Source organism: Sesamum indicum, linkage group LG10, assembly GCF_026168435.1.
Source record: "Sesamum indicum cultivar Baizhima isolate 11 linkage group LG10, ASM2616843v1, whole genome shotgun sequence".
Lineage (NCBI taxonomy): Eukaryota > Viridiplantae > Streptophyta > Magnoliopsida > Lamiales > Pedaliaceae > Sesamum > Sesamum indicum.
This window is the reverse complement of record NC_142666.1, coordinates 2,812,318-2,835,045: the sequence shown is the minus strand read 5'-3', so window position 1 is coordinate 2,835,045 and position 22,728 is coordinate 2,812,318. Positions and strand designations below refer to the sequence as shown.

At 34.7% G+C, this 22,728-nt stretch overlaps 4 protein-coding genes across 5 annotated transcripts; 3 read left to right on the top strand and 1 right to left on the bottom strand.

Annotated features, from left to right (window-relative positions):
* Positions 1-4,303: 4,303 nt before the first annotated feature.
* On the top strand, positions 4,304-11,249 carry LOC105172513 (Protein kinase superfamily protein). 2 transcript variants are annotated; one of them, XM_011093979.3, is made up of 9 exons: positions 4,304-4,884; positions 5,434-5,938; positions 6,514-6,798; positions 7,073-7,390; positions 8,381-8,608; positions 9,469-9,569; positions 9,764-9,878; positions 9,986-10,435; positions 10,549-11,249. In XM_011093979.3, the coding sequence occupies exons 2-9, from the start codon at positions 5,486-5,488 to the stop codon at positions 10,753-10,755; spliced, it is 2,157 nt and encodes a 718-aa protein (XP_011092281.1). In that variant the 5' UTR covers positions 4,304-4,884; positions 5,434-5,485; the 3' UTR covers positions 10,756-11,249. The 2 variants fall into 2 exon arrangements, with proteins under 2 accessions (XP_011092281.1, XP_020552887.1); XM_020697228.2 differs by having other exon boundaries at positions 5,078-5,938.
* A 682-nt stretch (positions 11,250-11,931) lies between these two features.
* Positions 11,932-13,120, top strand: GXM3 (glucuronoxylan 4-O-methyltransferase-like protein (DUF579)). Its single transcript, XM_011093980.3, has one exon. It carries the CDS (start codon positions 12,060-12,062, stop codon positions 12,951-12,953), a length of 894 nt encoding a protein of 297 aa, XP_011092282.1. The 5' UTR covers positions 11,932-12,059; the 3' UTR covers positions 12,954-13,120.
* Positions 13,121-14,283: 1,163 nt separating this feature from the next.
* LOC105172516 (ras-related protein RABD1) lies at positions 14,284-18,868 on the top strand. The gene is made up of 8 exons (XM_011093981.3): positions 14,284-14,444; positions 14,546-14,618; positions 14,868-14,915; positions 15,078-15,125; positions 17,010-17,081; positions 17,460-17,615; positions 18,170-18,273; positions 18,677-18,868. The coding sequence occupies exons 1-8, from the start codon at positions 14,431-14,433 to the stop codon at positions 18,765-18,767; spliced, it is 606 nt and encodes a 201-aa protein (XP_011092283.1). The 5' UTR covers positions 14,284-14,430; the 3' UTR covers positions 18,768-18,868.
* Positions 18,869-19,252: 384 nt separating this feature from the next.
* Positions 19,253-21,479, bottom strand: RAB11C (RAB GTPase 11C). The gene is made up of 2 exons (XM_011093982.3): positions 21,258-21,479; positions 19,253-20,002 (listed from the first exon to the last, which is right to left on the bottom strand). Exons 1-2 carry the CDS (start codon positions 21,420-21,422, stop codon positions 19,520-19,522), a joined length of 648 nt encoding a protein of 215 aa, XP_011092284.1. The 5' UTR covers positions 21,423-21,479; the 3' UTR covers positions 19,253-19,519.
* Between the last annotated feature and the right edge of the window lie 1,249 nt (positions 21,480-22,728).

Here is a 22,728-nt window from a genome sequence, read left to right as displayed (position 1 = left end):
TCTGAGTTTTAATGTAATTATACATAAATTTTTTATAGTTTAAAAAATTATATCTAATACTTCTTATATTTGCTTTTATTTAATAAATAAATTTCTCTATTAATTAAAATTTATTGAATTTATTGATATTAGTAAAAAAATTAATATTTATTCTCGATTGATTTATTACTGACTTATTGTATGTCAAATAATTTTTTTCCAACTAAATTATTCTTATAACGGTGAAAATATACATTCTCACATTTATTAATACGTGAAGATTTATGAGAGCAATTTGATCATAAAAAAATTTATTTAACTTGCAATAAATCAATTGGGGGTATATATATATATATTAACTAACGATGGGCTTGTTTATCAGACGAAAATCTCAAGAGTGTTAAATATAATTTTTCAAACCACAAGAGATTTATGTGTAATTACACCAAACCTCCCATAATTTAATTAAGTCTTGAAGCTGCATTTACTATTAAGGGATAATTATGTCCCCCTCTTATGAGGTTTCTTGTAATTATAAATAAAATTTATGTAGTTTGGCAAATTACATTCATCAACCCTGATATTTAATTTCATATAACAAATAAGTTCCTCCTTAGTCAATTTTCATTGAATTTATTGATATCAATAAAAAGATTAAAAAAATATATTTTTCCTCCAATTAACTTATTACTAACTTATTATATGTAAAAAGAATATTTTTATAACTAAACTACCCTCATACGTCTTCACGCATTAATGCATGTGAAGAGGTATATCTTCACCGTTATAAGGGAGTTTAGTCAGAAAAAATTATATGACCTACAATAAGTCAATCGAGAGTAAATATCAATTATTCAATCTTTTTATTAATATCAGCAAATTTGGTGAATTTTAACTGACGAGAGACTTATTTGTTAGATGAAAGCAAACTCACTAATGCCAAACGTAATTTCTCAAACCATAAGTAGTTTATGTATAAGTACACTAAATTTCTGGAGGGGGAGGGCAATTATTCCTATTATTTATTTCTTAAATAAAAATTGTTGATTGCTGCATAATGTGAATTTTCATTAAATTTCTTTATTTTGTTTTTATTACATTATTTATTTATTTTATTTTTAATCCGTCGTAGGTTGTTGTTCCAATTATATGTCGCTCGTAATTTAGGGGTACTAGCTATCATGACATATAATCAAATTGACATGACAAAAATTTTAAAAATAAATAATAAGTATCTAATTAAAAGTTGAGCAAGTGATAAACACGAGAATAAATGGGAAATAAATATGATAGAAGATTGACGGTTAAAAAATAATATTAATAATTTAAAATAAATAAATAATTGTATTGTTATAGATAGTTGAAGATATAATTGGTATTCCAAATTTAATATTGCGATGTCACTAACTATTTTTTGTTAATAATAAGTAATTTATTTTTATATTAGTAATAATAAGGGATAACTACACCACCATCTCTTATAGTTTGGCGTAATTGCGCATGACTTCCATATAATTTAGAAAATTAAATTTAGCACAGCTAACGTTTATTTTGATCTAACAAATATATCTATCCGTCAGTCAGAATTCACTTAGTTTATTGATATTAGAAAAAAAGTTAAGTATATTGACTTATTGCATGTCAAACAAATCTTTTATGAGTTATCTTTATAAGTATAAAGATATACATCTTCACATACATTATTATATGAAGTTATACAAATGTAGTTTGGTGAGGAAAAAAAGATTTATTTGATCTGCAATAGTCAATTGATGGTAAATATGTATTTTCATTCATTATTTTTAATATTAACAAATTCGAAAAAATTTGACTAACGGAATTGTCTATTTATTAGACAGATCGGACATCATGAGTGCTATATATAATTTTTCAATTTACAAGACGTCTATGTATAATTACACCAAATTTCAAGAGATGACCATGCAATTATCTCTAATAATAATAATTTTTTACTCTTTATTTATTTGTGAAAGCTTTGATAAATTAAAAATGGATGTAAAATGAAGTAAATCGTAAAATTTGTTAAGTCTATAAAGTAAATAACGATATACGCGAAAATAAACTGAAAATGTGAAAATTATCCCAAAGAAAAAATAAAAATAGCATTTAATGTCCCGTGAAAAATTTCTCTTTCATAAAATTTGGCATAATTATAAATACCACATTTGCTTGAAAATTTACAAATACTTTCTTTAAATGAAAAATAATTACGTAACCCTTAGATGATGGGTGAATAATACTACTTTTTCCTTTCTATTTTTTATAAAGGGTATTTTAATCATTTTATTATAAATTTTTTTGATGAAAACGTAACGGAAGCTAACGAAATAGGCTCGTTGTTAAACTGAGTTGAAGTCATGGGGATATTTATAATTTATTAAACAACAAAAAGGCAACAATGTTAAACATTGGGATATGTCGTTGTATTTACCCTTATTTTTAGGATAAATTACATTGATACGACCTAAAATTATATCTAATTACACAAATAATCCATGTTCGTTGTAGAATTACAAAGTGTACTCCATGATGAATGTTCGTGTAATTTATCTCAAGGATTGTTATGTAAAATATTGCCGTTAATATGAGGATATAGTTGTAATTATAACTGCAAACTCAGGGATGTACTTATAATTTTATAAAAAAATAAGAAGTATTTGCATAATTAGACCCCTTGCTTTTATTTCTAAAATGCAATTTATTTATATATTTTATTTGAAATCACTGAGCAAATTTTATTTTATTTTTTGGTGTTGTGCTTAAAAGTATTATGATAGGTCAAATTGACCGCGGTTATCCTAGTTAAAAGAATATAATTGCCGTGAAATGGTTCACTTCATCGAAACTTATTGGAATATTGTCCAGTTTAATCACCGTATCCACACCAAGACAATCAAAATTAAACCTAGTACAACGAACAGGGTATTTGTCCGAACTTATATATTTTTACGAAACATCTTATAATTAGAATTTACAAGCTATATAAAATTATTTGGCAAATTTTTTATTAAACTGTGTTGTCAAATGAATATATTTTAAATAATAATACATATAAACAAATATATATTTTTTAATTTTAATTATTGTTAAGAAAAATTATATATATATATATATATATCAAAGTGGCAAAACATTAATCAAGAATTAATAAAAAAATTCAAAATTATAAATGAGAGTGGTCCATTGAGACGAGATGTTGCCCCTACACCAGCCCCCTTGACTACACATAAATTGCATTTGAAAATGCGAAATTATAACTTTTTAAAAAAATATTAAAAATATACTTACGTTCCCTCTAAAATTTTATTATTTATACTTAATTTTATTTTATTAAAATTTGAATGAAAAATACTAAAATTATAAAAAAAACAATTTTTTTATTTATATCCTCATTTATCGTCCTCATATGATTATTTTGTATTTATAAGGAATGGTGTTAACTTCACTGCATATATGTATATGTATATTAATTTATTCCTTTATAAATACAAAAATAATAAAATTATAAAAAAATATAAAATTTTATTTGTGCCCCATTTACCGTTCTCATATAATTATTTTGTACTTATAAGGGATGATGTTTACTTCACTGCACACACACATATATATATTTTAATTTATTTTTTTATAAATACAAAAAATACATATAAAAAAATATAAATGAGGGGCAAAATTAAAAATTTATCTATTTTTTATTGCTTATGTAAATATTTTTTTATCTAAATCCTAATAGAGGTGTAAATATAATTTCGTATTTTTAGAAGAGGTATAAGTATAATTAACCCTTTTATTTGTATAATAATTTTTAAAATAAATTTCATTGGCATATCTGATCTTTAACTATACAGATGCCACATACCTTTTACAAAATTATAAGTACATTAATTAGGGTTGTAGTTGCAATTATCATGTACAACCCTTATTCAACAACGAAATTTTATACAAGCACCCCCTCAAGGGGTGCTTTCCTAATTTTATAAAGTGCAGGGGCGTGCTTGTGTGATTAAGTATAATTTTAGGGGTGTGGAAGCAATTTACGCTTATTTTTATTATTTTTTTGGAAAATTTATTATGTTTTTCTTTCCGCCCTTTTTAGAATGCACATGATTCTACAAATCAGCAAAACCAAATTTTTAGATATTTGTGTTGTCACCTAGCACCCGTGGTGGGTCCCACTGCGTGTCCCATTATGCCACGTGTCTTCGTGTCTTGTGTGTGATCGCTTTGATGTGGGCCCTACGTTCTTACTGTGTTCCTTCCTTCTTCCTCACGAGAGTGCCTGCCTCTCTCTCTCTCTTGTTCAAAATCTCTCTCTTTCTTGAAAGACTGTATCTGTATTGTAGGTAGAGAATTTTTTGATGGGAATCAATTTTCGTTCTAAAATTCCATTCCCATTTTAATAAAAATTGGATCTTTTAATTATTTTCCTCTTTCTCTCTCTCTCAAGTCTGTAGGGAATATTCTGATGGGAAATATATATATATTTACACCAATATTCTGATGGAAAAATTTCAGTTTAATTCCAATCACATTTTAATAAAATTGGATCTTTATGATTTTTCCTTTCCTTCTGATGCTGCTATTTATTTTTATTTTTGATATTTTCTTTTGGGTTCTTGGCAAGTACCCTGTTTGGACCAAGTATCAATCGGTCATTCGCATTCCTAGGTACTCTTCAGATCCGAAAATTTCTCTCTTCCGCTGCTCTCTAGATAGGCATTCCTCTGTCTTCAACACCCACCGTTTCTCGAAACTATTTTTTGCTCTTCTTTTCTTACGGGATATCGTTGATTAGAATTCAATCGGCGGTTCTAGTCAATTGACAGTTGAAAGTATAGGAACAGCCATTCTCAAAGCAAAGAGATTTCACGCTTCAGATTGATTGTGAGTTTCTTGTTCGCTTGTCAGTCTTCTCTCTCTTGACCCAAGAAAAAGTACGAGTTACCCTTTTCTTGTGCTTTGATTGGTTGTTGTAACGAATTGCATTGTTTGATTTCTAGCAATGTGGGTCGGTTTCTGATGAGAAGATCTGATTTTGTGATCTGGGCTGCGATTAATTTCTCTTTTCATTGTGAAGGGTTCTGAATTTGATTGGAGTTCTTTGATTTCGAAGTTTCTGGTGTAATATTTGTGCATTCAGCTAAGAATTTGAAGGGACTGAAATTTGGGATTTCGAGTCAGGTTGATTCAAGAACTTGAATTTTAGAATATTTATCGTCTTTTGTTTCTGTAGATAGGGTATCTGTGGAGTTGGATTCAATTTGGGGGCTGCATTTTGCATAACGGAGTTGTATGAATGAAGGTGTATTTGTTTGCAGTGCTAATTAAGGATCTCTGATCTGTTGGAATTGTTTTTGAATGCTGAGGATGCTGTTAAGGCCTCTGCCCAATGTTGCGGGTATTTGGGAAGAATAAATTAGTTTTATGTTTCAGGAACATTAAGCTTCCTGTTAAGAGAAACAAGGGGCTGAAGCTTTCATGCGGCATGGGCTGCGTTTGCTCCAAAGGGGGAAACGATGACAACAAAGTCAAGAAAGAAAAAGGGTCAAAGAAATCTTCGAAAAAATTGGTAGCTTCGACGAGGAAGGAGGAGGTTGTGGTGGAGGTTGATAATGGAGGCAATGATGCAACTGCAAGGCTTATATCAAGAGAGAATGCGGAGAAAAGTGCTGGCTCCACTCCTGCTGGGTGGGAGGAAGGGGATCGGAAGCCTATGGGTTTTGAGAAACCTGAAGCGTCGCACACGCATAAACGGGCGATATTGGAGCCTGGTAAGCAAGGAGGGCAACCTCAGATGTGTAGGGTATTCAGTGTACGAAATGGAGTAGATGGGGCGCAAGTTGTTGCTGGATGGCCATCATGGCTGACTTCTGTCGCTGGGGAAGCCATCAAAGGATGGATACCTCGAAAGGCAGATTCTTTCGAGAAGTTGGATAAGGTCTGTTTCATGCACATTTCTGTCTTCAACATAGATTGCAGCAAATGGTGTCTCCTTTAGGGTGTTCCTGCTGCTTAAATTTAATATAGTTATTATGTCGGTCTTTGCATGTTTGACGCCCATCTGGAATCATGATGCTTGTATATTTGTGAGAAATATCCATAAAAGCTCTTAGCAACTATTGTATAGTGGAGCAGACTTGCAAGCTAGCCTTTTTAGGTGAAGAGTGTAACTAATTTTATGTGCAAGCATGCCAAGTTTCTTTGCGCTTTTGTTGAGAAGTTGGGAATTTTTAAGTTCTTTGTTTGTTGTTACTCGTTATGGTTCATATTCCTGACACTTCACCATTTACCTTTAGAGTGCTCTGAAGGAACTCCTAGGAGAGCCTTAACCTTTTGTTGTTGTTCTTGGTGCCTCCGCAGCAATGCATGCTATTCTACTTAATATTAACTTGATTTCAGCTTCTGCAGGAATTTTGTACGTTTCTATGACATACTTACATTGTTTAAATTATTCTTCTCCTCTAAAAGTTTATATGTTCTTAAATTGATTCGACTGTTCTGCCAACTTCCCAGATTGGTCAAGGTACATATAGCAGCGTGTACAGAGCTCGTGACCTTGAAAGCGGAAAAGTTGTTGCACTGAAAAAAGTGCGATTTGTCAACATGGATCCGGAAAGCGTCCGTTTCATGTCTAGGGAAATCCTTATTCTACGCAGGCTGGATCATCCAAATGTCATGAGGCTTGAAGGTCTTGTCACTTCCAGAGTTTCAGGCAATTTATACCTTGTGTTTGAATACATGGAGCATGATCTTGCTGGACTTGCAGCTTCACCTGCTGTCAGGCTTACCGAACCACAGGTGCGTTATTTCTTATTTTTTCGTGGAAATACACTAGCTGTCTTTACCCATGAGATCCTAAAAAATAATGTTTTACTATGCTCCTTATTACCATGAGAAGTTTGTCATGGGAGATGATGCCACTATAGCATTGTATTCTTTATGCATTCTCTTTCCACAGTATTGCTGCTTCTGATAATGTTTACTGATCTTATTCTTGTTGTAATTGGATCAAGCCAGGTGATTCCTTTATACATGATATTCATTCATATTTGTTTATGTAATTGGCAAGCAGATCAAGTGCTTCATGCAACAGATGCTTCGTGGACTTGAACACTGTCATAGTCGTGGAGTCTTGCACCGAGATATTAAGGGCTCAAACCTTCTGATCGACAACCATGGAAATCTGAAAATTGGTGATTTCGGGCTGGCGACTTTTTTCCACGCCAGTAAAAAGCAGCCTCTAACTAGTCGTGTTGTAACCTTGTGGTATCGACCACCTGAGCTTTTGCTTGGTGCAACAGACTACGGAGTGTCTGTAGATCTGTGGAGTTCAGGTTGCATTCTTGCTGAACTGTTTGCCGGAAAACCAATTATGCCCGGAAGGACAGAGGTAACCTCCCACTGAATAGATTTAAATTCTTTCATCTGGTCTTATTTAATTCTGGATCTTCTTGACTGTATTATAATCTAATGATTGCTCAATTCTAAACGGTGTAGAGATGCCCAAAGATAATATTTTCTTGGCATTTGAATAATTATTTTGCTACTTTAAAAAAAATGAATAATTATGTCAGTTACCTGTTGTTGAGATTACATTTTATCAGGAATGGATATTCATATCTTAGTTTCTGTATCTTTTTCGTGCGAATTATCATCCGGGCAATTATGGCATTGCTGGCATCATTCACCTGATCTCTACAAATATGTGCTTAGCAGCTCTTTCCATTTTGCTATTTATGCTCGAGCACGTCATTATTCTAATTATCCAAGTAAATATACTTGTCTTTCAGATCATAGGTTCTTTTGGGTACTTTTTTTTTTTTTAACGAGTATAGTCCCGTTAAGTGTACTCTTGCCTAAACCACCAGTCTTTAAAGACATAGCGTTAGTTTAGGTACTCCTCTCTTCCGTTCTCTTCTCCTGGTGAAAGTTTTGGGAGCTTCGACATTAATCAATATTTCTTTTATGCATTTTCAGTGTCATTTGAAGTTAAGAGCATTTAAAATTCTAACAAAAATTGAATATAATGTGCATTAGACAACATAAGATCTCAATCAAGAAAAATCTACTATTTTTTTCTAACAGTAACAATAAATGAAAAATCTTGGAAACTTAGTGGTGGCTTGAACATATGAGTCACACACGGTGATTCTCTTAAGCAGCAAGGGTTTAGGTGGGAAAATGAAATTGGTGCTGATGTACGCAAACTCAAGTATCTAAAAGATATACAAGGAAAGGACAAAGACAACTACTAATCTGATTTTAAAGCTTTTTCCTTGCTCTTTTCTTTTGTTTACCTCTTAAAATAATTTATGTGCAAGTTTTGAGAGTTCCCCTTTGTTGATGTTTTGCTGAAAAAAGTGCTCGACTTTGCATGCAGGTGGAACAACTGCACAAAATATTTAAACTTTGCGGTTCACCCTCAGAAGAATACTGGAAAACATCAAAATTACCTCACGCAACAATCTTCAAACCTCAACATCCTTATAGACGATGCATTACTGAGACATTCAAGGACTTTCCTCCTTCGGCTTTATCGCTTTTGGAATCTCTCCTTGCTTTCGAAGCAGAGCTTAGAGGGACGACAACTTCCGCACTTCATAGTGAGGTACTCGTTTTCTCTCCAGCAATTTCCATTTTCTCCCAAGTTGCATTCCTTCATTCCCAACCCTCAGAAGTTTGATTCACAGTATGTGGTCATCTTGAAATCATTGTAACATCGATCATTGTGGTCTCAGAAGCTGCTATGTTATTGAGGTGGTCTACTTTTTATCATATGAAATTATAAATCACCGTGAATCATGTGGTTCAGCAAAGCAAATTAAAAGTTTTGTGCATAAATTTGTAAAACGGGCTCCATCTCCTATCAGTGACTGATCAAGTCCCATATTTTGCTCGATTAGGAGTCATTAGTTTTGAGAAAGGTCGAGGATTTTAATTCTAAAGCATAGGTTGTAACAGTTGCTCTGAGGCTGGAATAGCGGCGGGCACAGTGACTTAAGATAGTAGTGTGGTTTATTATAACTGTTGCAGCTGAGCTTATATTGGAACTTTTATGCTGCAATCTATATAAAACTTGGAATAAGTAATAACGTTTAAGCTAAATCAGGGTGTAGAACGAACTGTAAGGGATGCCATTGATTAATAAATGTAGCCTAAGTTCTTAAGAAGTTGCTTTTGATGACGCTGAATGCTTAAGGAGTTGCTATTATGATGGAGGAGGTTGTAGGAACCGGTGCTTTGTGTTTTGGATTGCATGTTCAATGTCAGAAATGACATTGAGGTTTTCTGTTGGACAACATTTACGCCTCAAGTTGGAGATTTGTGTTTGAATTTTGAAAACTTTTTGTCATTTGGAACAAATCTATGTTCATCTTTTTCTTCTTTTTCCTTTATTTTATTTGTCGATCAAGCATGATGTCCATTGGTATTTCGCAATTTTTGTATTTATGAGGTGTCCCTTTTCAGTTCTTCACGACGAAGCCTCTTCCTTGTGATCCTTCGTCTCTGCCGAAATACCCACCTAGCAAAGAATTTGATGCCAAAATGCGAGATGAGGAGGCAAGAAGGTATATATTCCATCTCTACTTCAATGGAGTTGTTATCTTTGCCATTTGGTATGATCTTGTGCCGGCTATGTAGGTTGGCGCCGCGCATCATTTTCATCATTTATATGTATAATTCTTTGTAGTTCGTATTTTCTCAGTCTTGGTATATGTTGTCTTTCATTCTGACTTCAAACTCGGGTTCAACGTGATACCAGACAGAAGGCGGCCGGCGGGAAGGGAGGTGGAGCTGAATCTTCAAGAAAAGGCTCAAAAGAGTCAAGAGCAGTCCCAGCACCCGATGCTAATGCCGAACTACAAGCGTCAATACAGGTAAAATTTATCTTCTGACGTCTACTCAATTGGCTCCTTTGGCCTATATAAGCAAATCTTCTGGGAGGGTATATTCACGTATTTGCACACATCTGTCTCATATTTAGAAATGGAAAGAACAGTCAAACCCCAAAAGCAACAGTGAGATGTACAATCGTGGAGAAAATGGTGGTTCTGGCTTCCCGATGGGACCTTCCAGAGGATCCCTGCAAACCGGTCATTCCATGCTCATGGGTTCATCTGGAAGTTCGTCACAAGCTGCGGACGAGGGGCTCCACATCAATTCTCGCCGGGCATTGGATTCTACAGGATGTCGGGAGTTGAAGATTCAGAGATCTTTTAAACCCCAGGGAACGACATCACGATTGTCTAGATTCTCCAATTTGGTGGCTGATGGAAGCTCACAACTCGATTTTAGCAGAGATCATTGGCCGGACCATTGTTCAAATACAAGATACGAACAAATCAATGAAGGCGAGTCGTCTAACCATTTGCTGGGCAGACCAGATTCTCCCCACAAGAGTAACGGACAGGCACCTCGCAAGGAGAATAATACGGTGAGAAGTCACTTGAACTTTTCTTTTACATTTTCATAGTTCAACGTCTCACAAACTGAAGCAAAAATAAGAAGGGTCGTGTCGAGTACTTACCATTTTTGTTTGAAACACAGGGTTATGGTTTTAAGAAGACAAGAATGCATTATTCTGGACCGCTGTTGCCTCCTGGTGGAAGTGTGGAGGAAATGCTCAAAGAGCACGAGAAACAGATCCAGATCGCCGTCAGAAAAGCTCGTATCGACAAGAATAAGACCAGAAAAGGCTACACTGATAACGGACAAACAGATTCACTCCTAGGATACGTGAATAACGGCCACTGATTATGGAAACGAACCACAAGCTGCTGCTCAAAATGTATCTTCCACCTTTACCCTACATCAAGAATGGCGAAATAGAATGACACGGAGGCAAAGTATTGTTCCGTGCTGTTGACGAGGAGGTTCAGGATGATGTCTGCTATCAGCCTGGCCTGCTGAAGTTTGTGGAACAGAGAAAATTCAACCTCGGCTAAATGTATTACTCTTAGCCCGACTCCACAAGAGATAGGGCGAACATTGATTCTACAACGATGGATGGAACATTTTTTTGGGCATGTAAGAAAGGATGTATAGTTTTTATATGTAAATCCTTCTTTTATATGAAGGTCTGCTGATTCCTGCTAACCTGGGACGATATTCGGCCAGCATTCTGGCTGACTTACTATTGGCAGAACTACCATTAGATTCTGTACAGTCTTTGGCAAATTTTGCTGTGTAAAACAGTACCTTTCTAGAATTAAGTCAAGATGGGATCAAGTCTCTGCATTTGCCGGTAAGATGCAAGTACTTATTCTGGAGGTTAAGGATAGATCTTTTCCATTACAACCTTTGTCTCGTGTCTGCTTTGTGCAGAGGTGTGTTGAACATAGAGATTGATTCTCCATTTTGTTCAACTATGGAAGTTTCTCCGGGTAACCTCAATTTTTACAAACTCTCTCGTTCACAAGTTCTTATATACAGTGGAGCCAAAACGTTCTGATTGGTGTGGATCACACGACATGAGCATAACACAAGTCCTAATACTGTTGTGCCATCCTCACTGTTCGGTGTTTTCAGACTCGATGTATGTACTTTTTTTCTTTCACTAGAAGCACAAGCTTAAGATACATTAATCTCAGGATGAGTTGTGCATTTTCACGTCGAATACTAAGCTTGATGCTACTTCAGTAATGCAACCAATATCGTGCTAACGTTGAAAAATCCTCGCTATTCAACACGAAACACACCGTTTAAACAACCGTATTTCTTTCTTTCTGACTTTCTAACAACATCATAGATAATTTAAACTCCATCATTACATAGTATCTGCTATCTCACACCAAACTTCTGATCCACCAGCAAACCATTTTGCTTCATCTAAAATTCTTGCAGTTCTCTTGTCTTCATCACCAGAAAGATAGACACGTCCATCACTTGATCTCTACGCCTTACAGTCACCCAGCCCCCTTTCTTTAACTCAAACTGAAAGTAGCTATAATTCCACATTCAGACACCCCAATTTAGAAACTCAAGAATTCTTGCTTGCTTTTCCTTGTCTGAAGAACATCAGTTGAACACACGAGAGTTCAAGTTCACAGGAAGGAAAGATGAGGCCTAAAACACACAACTCTTTCAACCTCAAACTTTTCTTGATGATTGTCATTCTAGCTTTCTTCATTCTCTTCATTCTAAGATCAACCTTGTCTTCTTCAGACCAAACCAGCCCTCCATCTCCTGCATTTATTCCTCGATCCAAATCCTTCCCAAGAACCGCGAAAAACAGCACCTGCCCACCAACTTGCAACAAAATCCCATCATCCCTAGCCCAAGCCCTGATCCACTACTCGACCTCAACCATCACACCCCAACAAACACTCAAAGAAATCTCAGTGACATCAAGAATCCTGGACAAGAAGTCCCCATGCAACTTCCTCATATTTGGGCTCGGACACGACAGCCTCATGTGGCACTCCCTCAACCACGGGGGCCGGACGATCTTCCTTGAGGAAGATGAGGCGTGGATCGAGCAGATCAAGAGGAGGTTCCCCATGTTAGAGTCATACCATGTAACCTATGACAGCAAAGTCAATCAGGCAAGTGATCTGATGCAAGTAGGCAAAGGGCCTGAATGCACAGCCATTTCTGATCCACAATACTCAATGTGCCAGCTTGCTTTAAAGGGCTTGCCTAGTGAAGTCTATGACATGGAATGGGACTTGATCATGGTCGACGCACCGACCGGCTACTACGAGGAGGCGCCGGGGCGGATGTCCGCCATCTACACTGCCGGTATGATGGCCAGGAACCGGCAGGAGGGCGGCGGGAAAACTCATGTGTTTGTGCATGATGTGAATAGGGAGGTGGAGGATAAGTTCTCAAGGGAGTTTCTTTGTGAGGGGTACATGAAGAAGCAAGAGGGGAGGTTGAGGCACTTTGTTATACCAAGTCACAGGGATGATTTGAACAAGCCATTTTGCCCATTGTTAGGAAACAAAACTTGATTCTTGTCTTCTATACCTTACCTTTCTCTTCTTAATTTTTTGGTTTTTAGTAACATTTTTTTGGTTAAGGTGCTGATCATTGTGTACAAGAATTGATGTTGAGAAAGAGGGCTGGATTTTTTAAATAAGATGAGGTGTTTGAGATTAACAAGAAATATATATATATATATATGTTCGCTTTAGTTTATTTTAATCTATTATTGTAATAGTTTTTATTACATATTAATATTTGAAAAGAATGGTTGTAATCAATTTATTTTAATTAATAACAGTTCAGTGCACTTATTTAAAAAAAAGACTTCCCGTCTGATAATTGAAAATTTTGAAACTCATATTGACAGTTCAACATTTTTAATCAAAAAGTTCATTTACATTAATTGACAAACTTATCTCAATATCTTGCAATTATGACATTTTTTCTTCCATTAGCATTTTATTTAATTTGAAAATGAAATTCCATCTGAAATAAATCGAAAAAAATGCAATCAATCCTCTTGTGATATTGCAAATTAATAAATTACCTCTGTAACCTTACAATGAGGTAATTTGCTCATTTATAATATTATAGGGATACTGTATATGACATTTACCTGAAATAAATCAAACAAGATTCTACCACATATTACTAAAAAATTAAATAAACAATTTAAATAATGTGAACTATGTCGCGAGCACGGATTTGTAAATAGCAAAAAAAAAAAAAATTATAATCACTTATTTTAAGGGTAAATTACAACGAGCTCCCAATATTTGATATAATTATAAATACTCATTTATTGCTTGAAAAATTATTAATATCCTATCATTTTAACGGTCGTCCAACAACTAACTTAATCTGTTAGTCTCTTTAGATTTTCATCTTCTTTTTTTTTTCTTTTTCGGTGAACAAACAAAAATGCTTTATAGACTATTGAATTATAATTTTATTTATTTTTTTAAAAAAATATAGACTAAGTGGGCAAAGTTCTTTTATAATACTTTTTAAATTTTCCATTCAACTCATCAATTTTTAATTATTTTTTTATTTTTATAAAAAATACTGTAAAAACAAAGTTGACAATATCAAGCCTACATTTAAGAATTACATAATTTCACGAAATATGAGGACTATTGATAATTTTTCCGTTAATAAGAGAGTATTTATAATTATGTCAAATATTAGGGGAATTGTTGTAATTTATGCTATTTTCAAATACCTCACAAAATTTAGGGATTATTCTGAAATTTTCTAGAATTGCAAGGATGTATTTCGAATTACCTTATAATTTTGGGGTTGTAAATGAGATTTTCCACAAAATATATCCAATTGTACAGGTGGTGGGAAGTGGGAAGTGGGAACCAATACTCCCCCCACCTACTAATATTAAAACACAACTTTTCATTCTCTTTTGCCCTTTACAAGCAAACAAAGCACTGTTTTCTTCCCTCAAAATTCCCAAACCACTCACCTAACGGACATCACAAGCCAAAGGGGAAAATGAGGAACGAATAGTAAGAGACCCGGATGGATTTTCTGTTCATTTTTTCGTTTCTTGTTTTATTTTGTTAGTAATTGTATTTCTGAATTTTGGTTCTGGTTTTGTGGTTTGTAGCGATTATTTGTTCAAGCTCCTTTTAATCGGCGACTCCTCTGTCGGCAAGTCTTGTCTTCTTCTCAGATTCGCTGTATGTTCGATTCAATCGCTTTGTAGAATATATTTATGCACGTCTGTATGGATGCATTATGCTTGTAATCAGTTGAGTTACTAATTTCGTGTGTGTGTGTTTGGAAAAATCGGTTTCGTTTTTGCATGTGATATCCCTTTTGGAAATTGTATGGCCAGTTTACATCTTTACTTATGGGTTTTGTTTGAGATTTTTGTGCAATCACTTTATGGGAGATTGGATGTAATCTTGTTTGATTGATGATTTTAGGATGATTCATATGTGGACAGTTACATAAGCACCATTGGAGTTGATTTTGTAAGTTCTTCTCTGGATTTTTCTGTGTGGTTGTGTACTTTTCTTGATAGTTATTGGGACTATTTAGTATTTTATTATGTTCTTTGATTTTCCAATAATTTGAATTATTTTACTGGGGGGTTGCTCTTAACATGGTTTATGTTGTGTCTGTTGGGTTTCCAGAAAATTAGGACGGTGGAGCTGGATGGCAAGACGATCAAGCTGCAAATTGTGAGTTAAATCTCACTAAACTTCCCATGCACTCATGCATTTGTAGTATTATGCAATTTATATTGCGGACAGCATTTTGTTCATTTTGGATTACCCATTTAATCATTAATGCCATTGAAACTGAGACCGTTTCACGTGTTTTTCATTAGCTAATTTGGAAGGAACATAATTTTTGCAAGATTATTGGAGAAAGTTTGTATCATAAGTTCTCTTTTTACTGCATAGCAGTGTCATCGGTTCCCAGTAGCTGAATGAAGCTGCTTTATTAAAGTTGTCCTTTTTGTTGGTCGTCCGTCGATATAATATATCTCAGATGGTGTAAGTTGTTAAAGAAATAATAGAATAAGAGTTCGAACAAAGGAGTTATTCGGACTGGTCATAATTTCACCCATGTGTTAACAATGTCCTTTTGGTACCAGTTAAGATATATGTAAAGCACTAAAGCAAAATAAAAGATAACATTTGAGTTCTTCCTGCACCCAACCCAGAAAAGTAATTGACCTGTACTAGATGTGTGTAAGCTAATGCTTCCAGAAATTGACGTCACTTGTTTAAAAAATTTGTATGATCCTATGAGGCCATGTTTACTAACCATGGTGAGTTATGTATTATATTCTTGTGAGATTAATACATGTATTAATGAGGATTTAATCTAAGCAACTTGTTTACTAGGGAGTAATGATTTGGGATAAGTTCCTTTGACAATTCTTCGTTATGTTTACCATCATCAACTAGATTGAGGATTGTTTATGAAATTTACTACTATACCCTCAACAGACAAGATGAAGAATTTTCACAATTTTTGCTTAGATTGGTGATGGAGTGCAACAATCATATAATGGTGATTTTGTACAGTTGGCTCAATTGATGGAGATTATAACAGTTGCCTCAAATTTATGCTATGGTGATTATCTTTCTCATTTGGATTCTCCTGTATGTCTTGGAGAGACGAATTGCGCCGAAGGTAAGAGGAACACTCTTCATCCAGATAGTCTTCTGGCTTGTGCCCCAAAGTGCGAATACTATTCTCCAGCAACGGCAGTAAAGCCACACACTCTAGTATTTGCGGCAAATACATATTTGGATGTGAACTTTTCTTTTCTTATTCCCTCCGAGTCTTTACAACACACCATACTGTTCAACTCTGACCCTTTCCCACCCCTCGTTGGAGGTTCCCGGTGGTCTTATCTTTGGTCGAAGTCCGTTTTCGGCACTGTTGCACTAACACGCTTCACTAACCTCCAACACGTTCCTAGCACTGCGATATCTGAACTGAAGAAGAAATATAACTTAATTAGTGTGCCTGAAGGAAAATGTTAAGGTGTGCTTCAGGCTCTAAGAATGGAGGTGTTGAAGGTATTATACAAGCATCTTGCAGAAGAGAAGAATTAGGAGGAGAGGGGGAAGAGATTTCAACTTGACTGTATTTGTAAGGACAGGGGAACATATTCATTAATTGCGGTTAGAAAAATATTGAAATTATTGCCAAAAACAAGGGCATTTCAGGAAAAAGTAAGAGAGGTATAGGGTCAATTTCGGGAGTGAATTTTAAATCCAAATAGGAGGTGCCCACCGGGTTTATAGTCCAACCCAAGTGAGCTGGATTGTAATAGACAATCAAACCAGGCCAGTACCAGGCTGTATTGCATAATCACGGGCCTCCAGAATTTCTAGTAAACATTCTGTTAGCCTGGATTAGTGACATATCCCACCTAATACAGCCCGGTAAACATGGCCTGATGGTATAAGTAGGGAAACTATTGATGCTTATACCAAAAAGGGGACAAAAGATAACAAATTTTGCCATTTTGGTGTTTTCATACAAGTTCAGTGGTAGTTAAGGTTCACTTATCTCTGATTCTTTTTTCTATTTTTGGTTTGAAGTGGGACACTGCTGGCCAGGAGCGATTCCGGACTATCACTAGCAGTTACTATCGAGGAGCTCATGGGATCATAGTAAGGAAGCTCTAGATGTTTTTACTCTTGGATTGCTTGTTTATTCCTTATATTTAACAATGATATTGCTGTAAAGTTTTTCTCAATGCACTGCAAAAAGTTTTGTTCATTTTCTTTTTTTCTTTGGTAGTGTTGTTACCCCCGGGGGGGGGGGGGGTTGAAATCAGTTTTGGACCTCATGGCATGTATCACAAACTTTTGCTGGAAAACATTCCTCCAGTATGGTTCGGCTCATTAGTTAGCAAATGAGGGATTGCCGGAACAATAATTGAAGAGCCTTTGCCATTAAAACTTTTGTCTGCCGTTGTTAATTAATACCATCCTTTTTTCTCTTGCATGTCTTCTTGGGAGTAACCTCATGCATCTTAATTGAAATAGATTGTCTATGATGTTACTGAGATGGAGAGCTTCAACAATATTAAGCAGTGGCTTAGTGAGATTGATAGATATGCAAACGATAGTGTTTGCAAGCTTCTTGTGGGGAACAAATGTGATCTAGTTGAGAGCAAAGTTGTGGATACAGCGACTGCGAAGGTAAATATATTTTTCAGCTGTTTCATTTTCTATATATTTTGAGTATATACATCTTCGTAGTTACTCTAATTTTGCTGAATCATCAATATAAAACTCTTTTTTATGTTTTCATGCTAGTCATTGCTATTTTGAATGTATCTTTGGTGCGTACACATGAATGCATAAGATCTCATTTTTTCCATGTCTGATAGGATCTTTGTTCAACTCCATCGAGTTCTTCAACAGCTTCTATGTTCTCTTTGATGTTATTTTTCAATATAAATAAATGCAGAGTAAATACTCCATGAAATGTAATGAACATATCTGCTAATAACAGTAACTACAGCATGAGATGTGATCCAGTCAATGCTTTTCAAACTCTCATTATCAGTTAGCAGACATGTTGCACACGTTTGTTCGCCTGTTCAGTAGTTTGTCTCCTCCTTGATACCTGTACATGTTTGAAAATTATGTGGCATTTAAACTTGGTGTTGCTGAATTTGGTCTGACGCTTTAAATTTGTGTTGCTGTATTTGGTCTAACTTGATTTCTCTTGGACTGTACAAAATTTATAGGCGTACGCAGATGAACTTGGAATTCCTTTCCTGGAGACTAGTGCAAAAGATGCAATTAATGTGGAGCAGGCTTTCTTGACTATGGCAGGAGAGATTAAGAAAAAGTAAGCAACTAATCAACTCATTAATGTTTTATATTATGAAATCTGTTTCGTTTGTTAAACTTGCATGCTTACTAACAATAATCTAAATATCAGGAATTCTAGTTTTCTATAGTGAGACTTTCTTATTTTACAACCTACTTTCGCTTTGTTCTCTTCTCACAATTTTCTATACACACTAGTTCTTTTTTGTTTTCTAAATTTACTGGTGGTTGAGAGAAGACATACAATATGGAGCACTCTTGAAGCTTCTGTTGCGATGATCTTTAAGTCCAAAAGTGATGTTCTCGTCTCACCAAACTGGAAGTTAACCTCTGTGCAGCTTATTCGTTTCTTCAATGATCTTTAGAGCTGAACCCTTTAACTATTATATTCTTCCCATGTACCTGACACAATTTGTATGTAGGGTCGCGAACCAGCCAACTGCAAACAGGCTGGCAAGCACAGTCCAGATTAAGGGCCAGCCAATTGAGCAGAAGAGCAACTGCTGTGGTTAAATGTGCTTATTTGTATCTTAATGTTTAGAAAGTTTGTAAAAAGATAGCTAATCTCTATTAACAGATTTTCCTTTTATTACTTCAGAATTCCCTTAGAGACACTTGATCTTTCTTTTGTCCTTCATATACATTTTCTTCAGTTTTTTCCCTCGTAGCCCAAGAGCAGGGATAGTGTTATTGCACAAGAAGTTCCTGCATGTATGCCCCACAAACAAAAATATTTGTCTCGTAAGCTTTTGGAAAATTCTTAAGAAATACCCACAACCTTTAATGTCACAAGTCTTAGAAGACGTGTGGATAATTTTAAGAGCATCAGTTCTGGGTGATCTTCACCACACACATCCACATGATAAAGAACAGCAATTTCCCAAAGCTCGAAGGTATCCAAACCTGTTATGTTACCCTATTACCAGAATGGGTTAAAATGTTTGTTATTGTCCAGATACCAACTATAAAATGAAGCACACACTGTATCAATAGCTGGATTTCAAGAATAACAGTGATCTCAGATAGCTTTCCATTGAACTCTTTCCACTCAATCAAATTTTGTGTTCAATATGCAAAATAGTAATACTAGTAAGCAATATACTTGTCCAACAACATTCCTGAAAAGCCTTGTTCCCAATCAAGCAGCTAACAACATCTAGCCACAAGAATGGTACAATGACTTGGACAAATATGTAGGAAAAGGGTAACTGAAAAGACAGGCAGGTAATCTGGGGCAAGGGGTGATATGAACAGATAAGACTCCATCAGGATGTAGAGCAGCATGCCTTCTTTGTGTTCGTTTCTTGAGGGCCAACAACAAGAGTCTTCCCTTCTTTGATGCTAGTAGTTGCAGACTCATTTGAGGAGAGTGACTTCTTACTTATGACCCGATATATCTCTGAAAGGATGGTCTGAAAAGCCTTCTCCACGTTGGTGGCCTCCAGAGCGGATGTTTCTATGAATGAGAGCCCCTCCCTTTCGGCAAAACCTTGGGCATCCTCTGTTGCAACAGCTCTAAGATGCTTGAGGTCAGTCTTATTTCCTATGAGCATAATGACAATATTAGAGTCTGCGTGGTCCCTCAACTCCTTCAACCATCGACTTACATTCTCAAAAGTAATTGGTTTCGTGACGTCATATACAAGAACAGCTCCTAGAGCACCACGGTAATATGCACTCGTTATGGCTCTGTATCTCTCTTGGCCAGCAGTATCCCATATCTGAGCCTTCACAGTTCTTCCCTCAACCTACATGTAACAACAGGAAAATAAACAAACACAAAATAGTAAACTTAGTCATTATTTTCTTTAGAAGCCAATCAACAAGAATGCAGCTGTATAAGCAGAGTTAATTTATCTTCCAATTTTAATTTATATTCCAATTTTGTACAAAAACCTGTTTTGAACAAATAAAATACACAAAATAAAAAATGATAGGTGGAAGGAGAAAGATTTAAGATTTAAGCTAAATTAACCAGACTTGAAGACACAGGCAGACCTAAACAGAATCCAAATTTCCAGGTAACCTGTGATTCATTTCATGCTCTGTAATCTCAAGCCCGAGAGGCACTTTATCCAGCACTATAGGTCCCCCAACCATAGAGAAGTTTTAGGAAGTTTAACACCATAGAATCTACTGTTTGCACATTTTAATCGGTTAAAGAAGTTGAACTGCTGAGGACCTCCCACCCCTAAAAGCACCTGTTCTGAATTTAATTCCCTAAACTTCTTGAATATGATTATGGTGTGCATTCCATTCTCTCTCCTTACCTTCCTCCCAAAAATAAAAACAGATCCAAAAACTGTATCAAGAACTGAGATTGTAATTCTCTCAGTTTGCCAACAGCACCAAGAACTTACAAACGGGTTTGCCCCATTCTTCAAGTAGTTCAAGTCATCAACAAACAATTACTATACACTATCATCAAATTAGAATTTGAGAAAACTCAATTAGGCAAGAAATCTTAAAGCAAATGAAGATCAGAGATCCCAAATTTACACCTAAATTCACCGATCTTTTTATCAAATCAGTTCTCTTAATGATCCAAAAGGTACAGACTATAAGGAGTCACCATCTTGATGAACAATCAAGAACGCACTACCTCAAATAATAACTACCCCATCTAGCAACAGATCTGAAACTTCCAAATCCCCAAGAAATCCATTAAAAAATCGTACAGATCTATTAAATTACATACAATAGCAGAAAGCAAGTATCCACCCACAACAAATCAATTTCTAAGCGGCCTCAAGAACCGACTAACATAACCGTCTTTTCCTATTTTTCCTCATCGGATTAGGAATCCAATAAAGCTACACAATTCAGACCTCGCCTCAAAAACCACTACAAATCACCATTTCCCACTCACATTCTGAATCCCATAATACTACAAAATATCAATACGGCCTCAAGAACCACAACCCACAATTTCTTTCCCTTCTCCCTCCACATTACGAATTAGATAACGGCAAAAGTAGGAGTGTGGGAGTGAAGAATTGAGACCTGAAGAGTACGGGTGGCGAATTCGACGCCGATGGTGGATTTAGATTCCAAGCAGAACTCGTTTCGAGTGAAACGGGAGAGCAAATTGGACTTGCCGACGCCCGAATCGCCGATTAGTACGACCTTGAAGAGGTAATCGTACTCCTCGTCCGGTCTCCTCGCCATGGCTTTTCACCTGTGGAATCGGACCCTCCCAGAAAATAAAACTGTGCACAAAGGCGTAAATAGTGCCCCATTTTTTATTTATTTATTTATTTATTAATATTAATATTATTCTTTTTGACAGACATGTCCTCGGGGAAATGGGTTTTTATTCCTTAATGACTTAAATGCCCTTTAAACATTTAAATTATCTCTCCACCAATAATCAAATTATCAACTACCATTTTTTTTTTATGGTAAATATCACTTTTTGTGCTTTTTTTTTTTTTTAAATATCGATTCAACTAATATATCAATCTAACTAAACGTGAACCTTACCCTTAATTATTAAGCTAAAATATCATCGGTCGCTATTTTGGGCTTTCAGTGTTGCCACTAATTTTCTCGACATAGTAAGAAAGGCTATTTTAATTTCTCGACATAGTAAAAAAAAATTTGAGAAATTTTATTTTTTTAGATAAATAATAAATTATTAGTATTTAAGGTTTTACCTTTTTATTTATTTATTGAATTTGAATTATTATTTAATTTAAAAATATTTTAAGAAGAAATATTAAAATGAGTAAAGTTTGAATTTTTTAAAAACAATTAGGTAGATTTTAGTTTTATATACGAGTAAATTACAACGACATCTCCTGAGATTTTGCATAATTATGAATACCTCCTCATTGTTTGAAAAAAAAATACTAATATCCTCCTGATTTTGTCAATCGTCTAACAATTAGTCGAATCCATTGAATTTCTATCCATTTTTTACTTGTACTGTCCAAAATGCCATTGTGGATTAAAAATTATACTTTTATTTATTTTTTAAAAAATATCTATTTTTTTATAATTTAAAAAAATTCATCCACCCTGTTCAATTTTTTATAAATTTTTTAATTAAAAAAATAAAAATTACAGTACATGCAAAGTTGACAATTTCATATTTCCATTTAAGAATTACATAATTTTTTCAAACATCAGAAGTGTATTTGTAATTTTTCAAACAACGAAGGAATATTCATAATTATGACAAACCGCAGGAAAAATTGTTGTAATTTACCCTTTATATAAATAATAGGTAGTCTTAAAATATGATTGTAATTATACTTATTTGTATTTTTTTATTACTTTTTTAATGTGACTTATTATTTACTAAGTATAGGATTAATACGATAATAAGATAAATTTGAATTAAATATATGATAAAAAAAATTAAAAATAATTAATAGTAGTTTACTTCGATGTACTATTATTGCACCCCGATCCAAAATTTAATTCCACGTTTACTTTGACATATTATCCAATATTGTATTGAGTTAAATTT

Excerpts from the sequence above, each read along its gene's own strand:
- LOC105172513 (XM_020697228.2), top strand. The coding sequence starts at position 5,390 with ATGTTGCGGGTATTTGGGAAGAATAAATTAGTTTTATGTTTCAGGAAC. Across the intron at positions 6,799-7,072 it reads TCAGGCTTACCGAACCACAG|ATCAAGTGCTTCATGCAACA; the intron begins GTGCGTTATTTC and ends ATTGGCAAGCAG. Across the intron at positions 10,436-10,548 it reads CTCGCAAGGAGAATAATACG|GGTTATGGTTTTAAGAAGAC; the intron begins GTGAGAAGTCAC and ends TTTGAAACACAG.
- RAB11C (XM_011093982.3), bottom strand. The coding sequence starts at position 21,422 with ATGGCGAGGAGACCGGACGAGGAGTACGATTACCTCTTCAAGGTCGTA. Across the intron at positions 20,003-21,257 it reads TCGCCACCCGTACTCTTCAG|GTTGAGGGAAGAACTGTGAA; the intron begins GTCTCAATTCTT and ends TGTTACATGTAG.
- GXM3 (XM_011093980.3), top strand. The coding sequence starts at position 12,060 with ATGAGGCCTAAAACACACAACTCTTTCAACCTCAAACTTTTCTTGATG.
- LOC105172516 (XM_011093981.3), top strand. Across the intron at positions 17,082-17,459 it reads GAGGAGCTCATGGGATCATA|ATTGTCTATGATGTTACTGA; the intron begins GTAAGGAAGCTC and ends TAATTGAAATAG. Across the intron at positions 18,274-18,676 it reads GCAGGAGAGATTAAGAAAAA|GGTCGCGAACCAGCCAACTG; the intron begins GTAAGCAACTAA and ends ATTTGTATGTAG.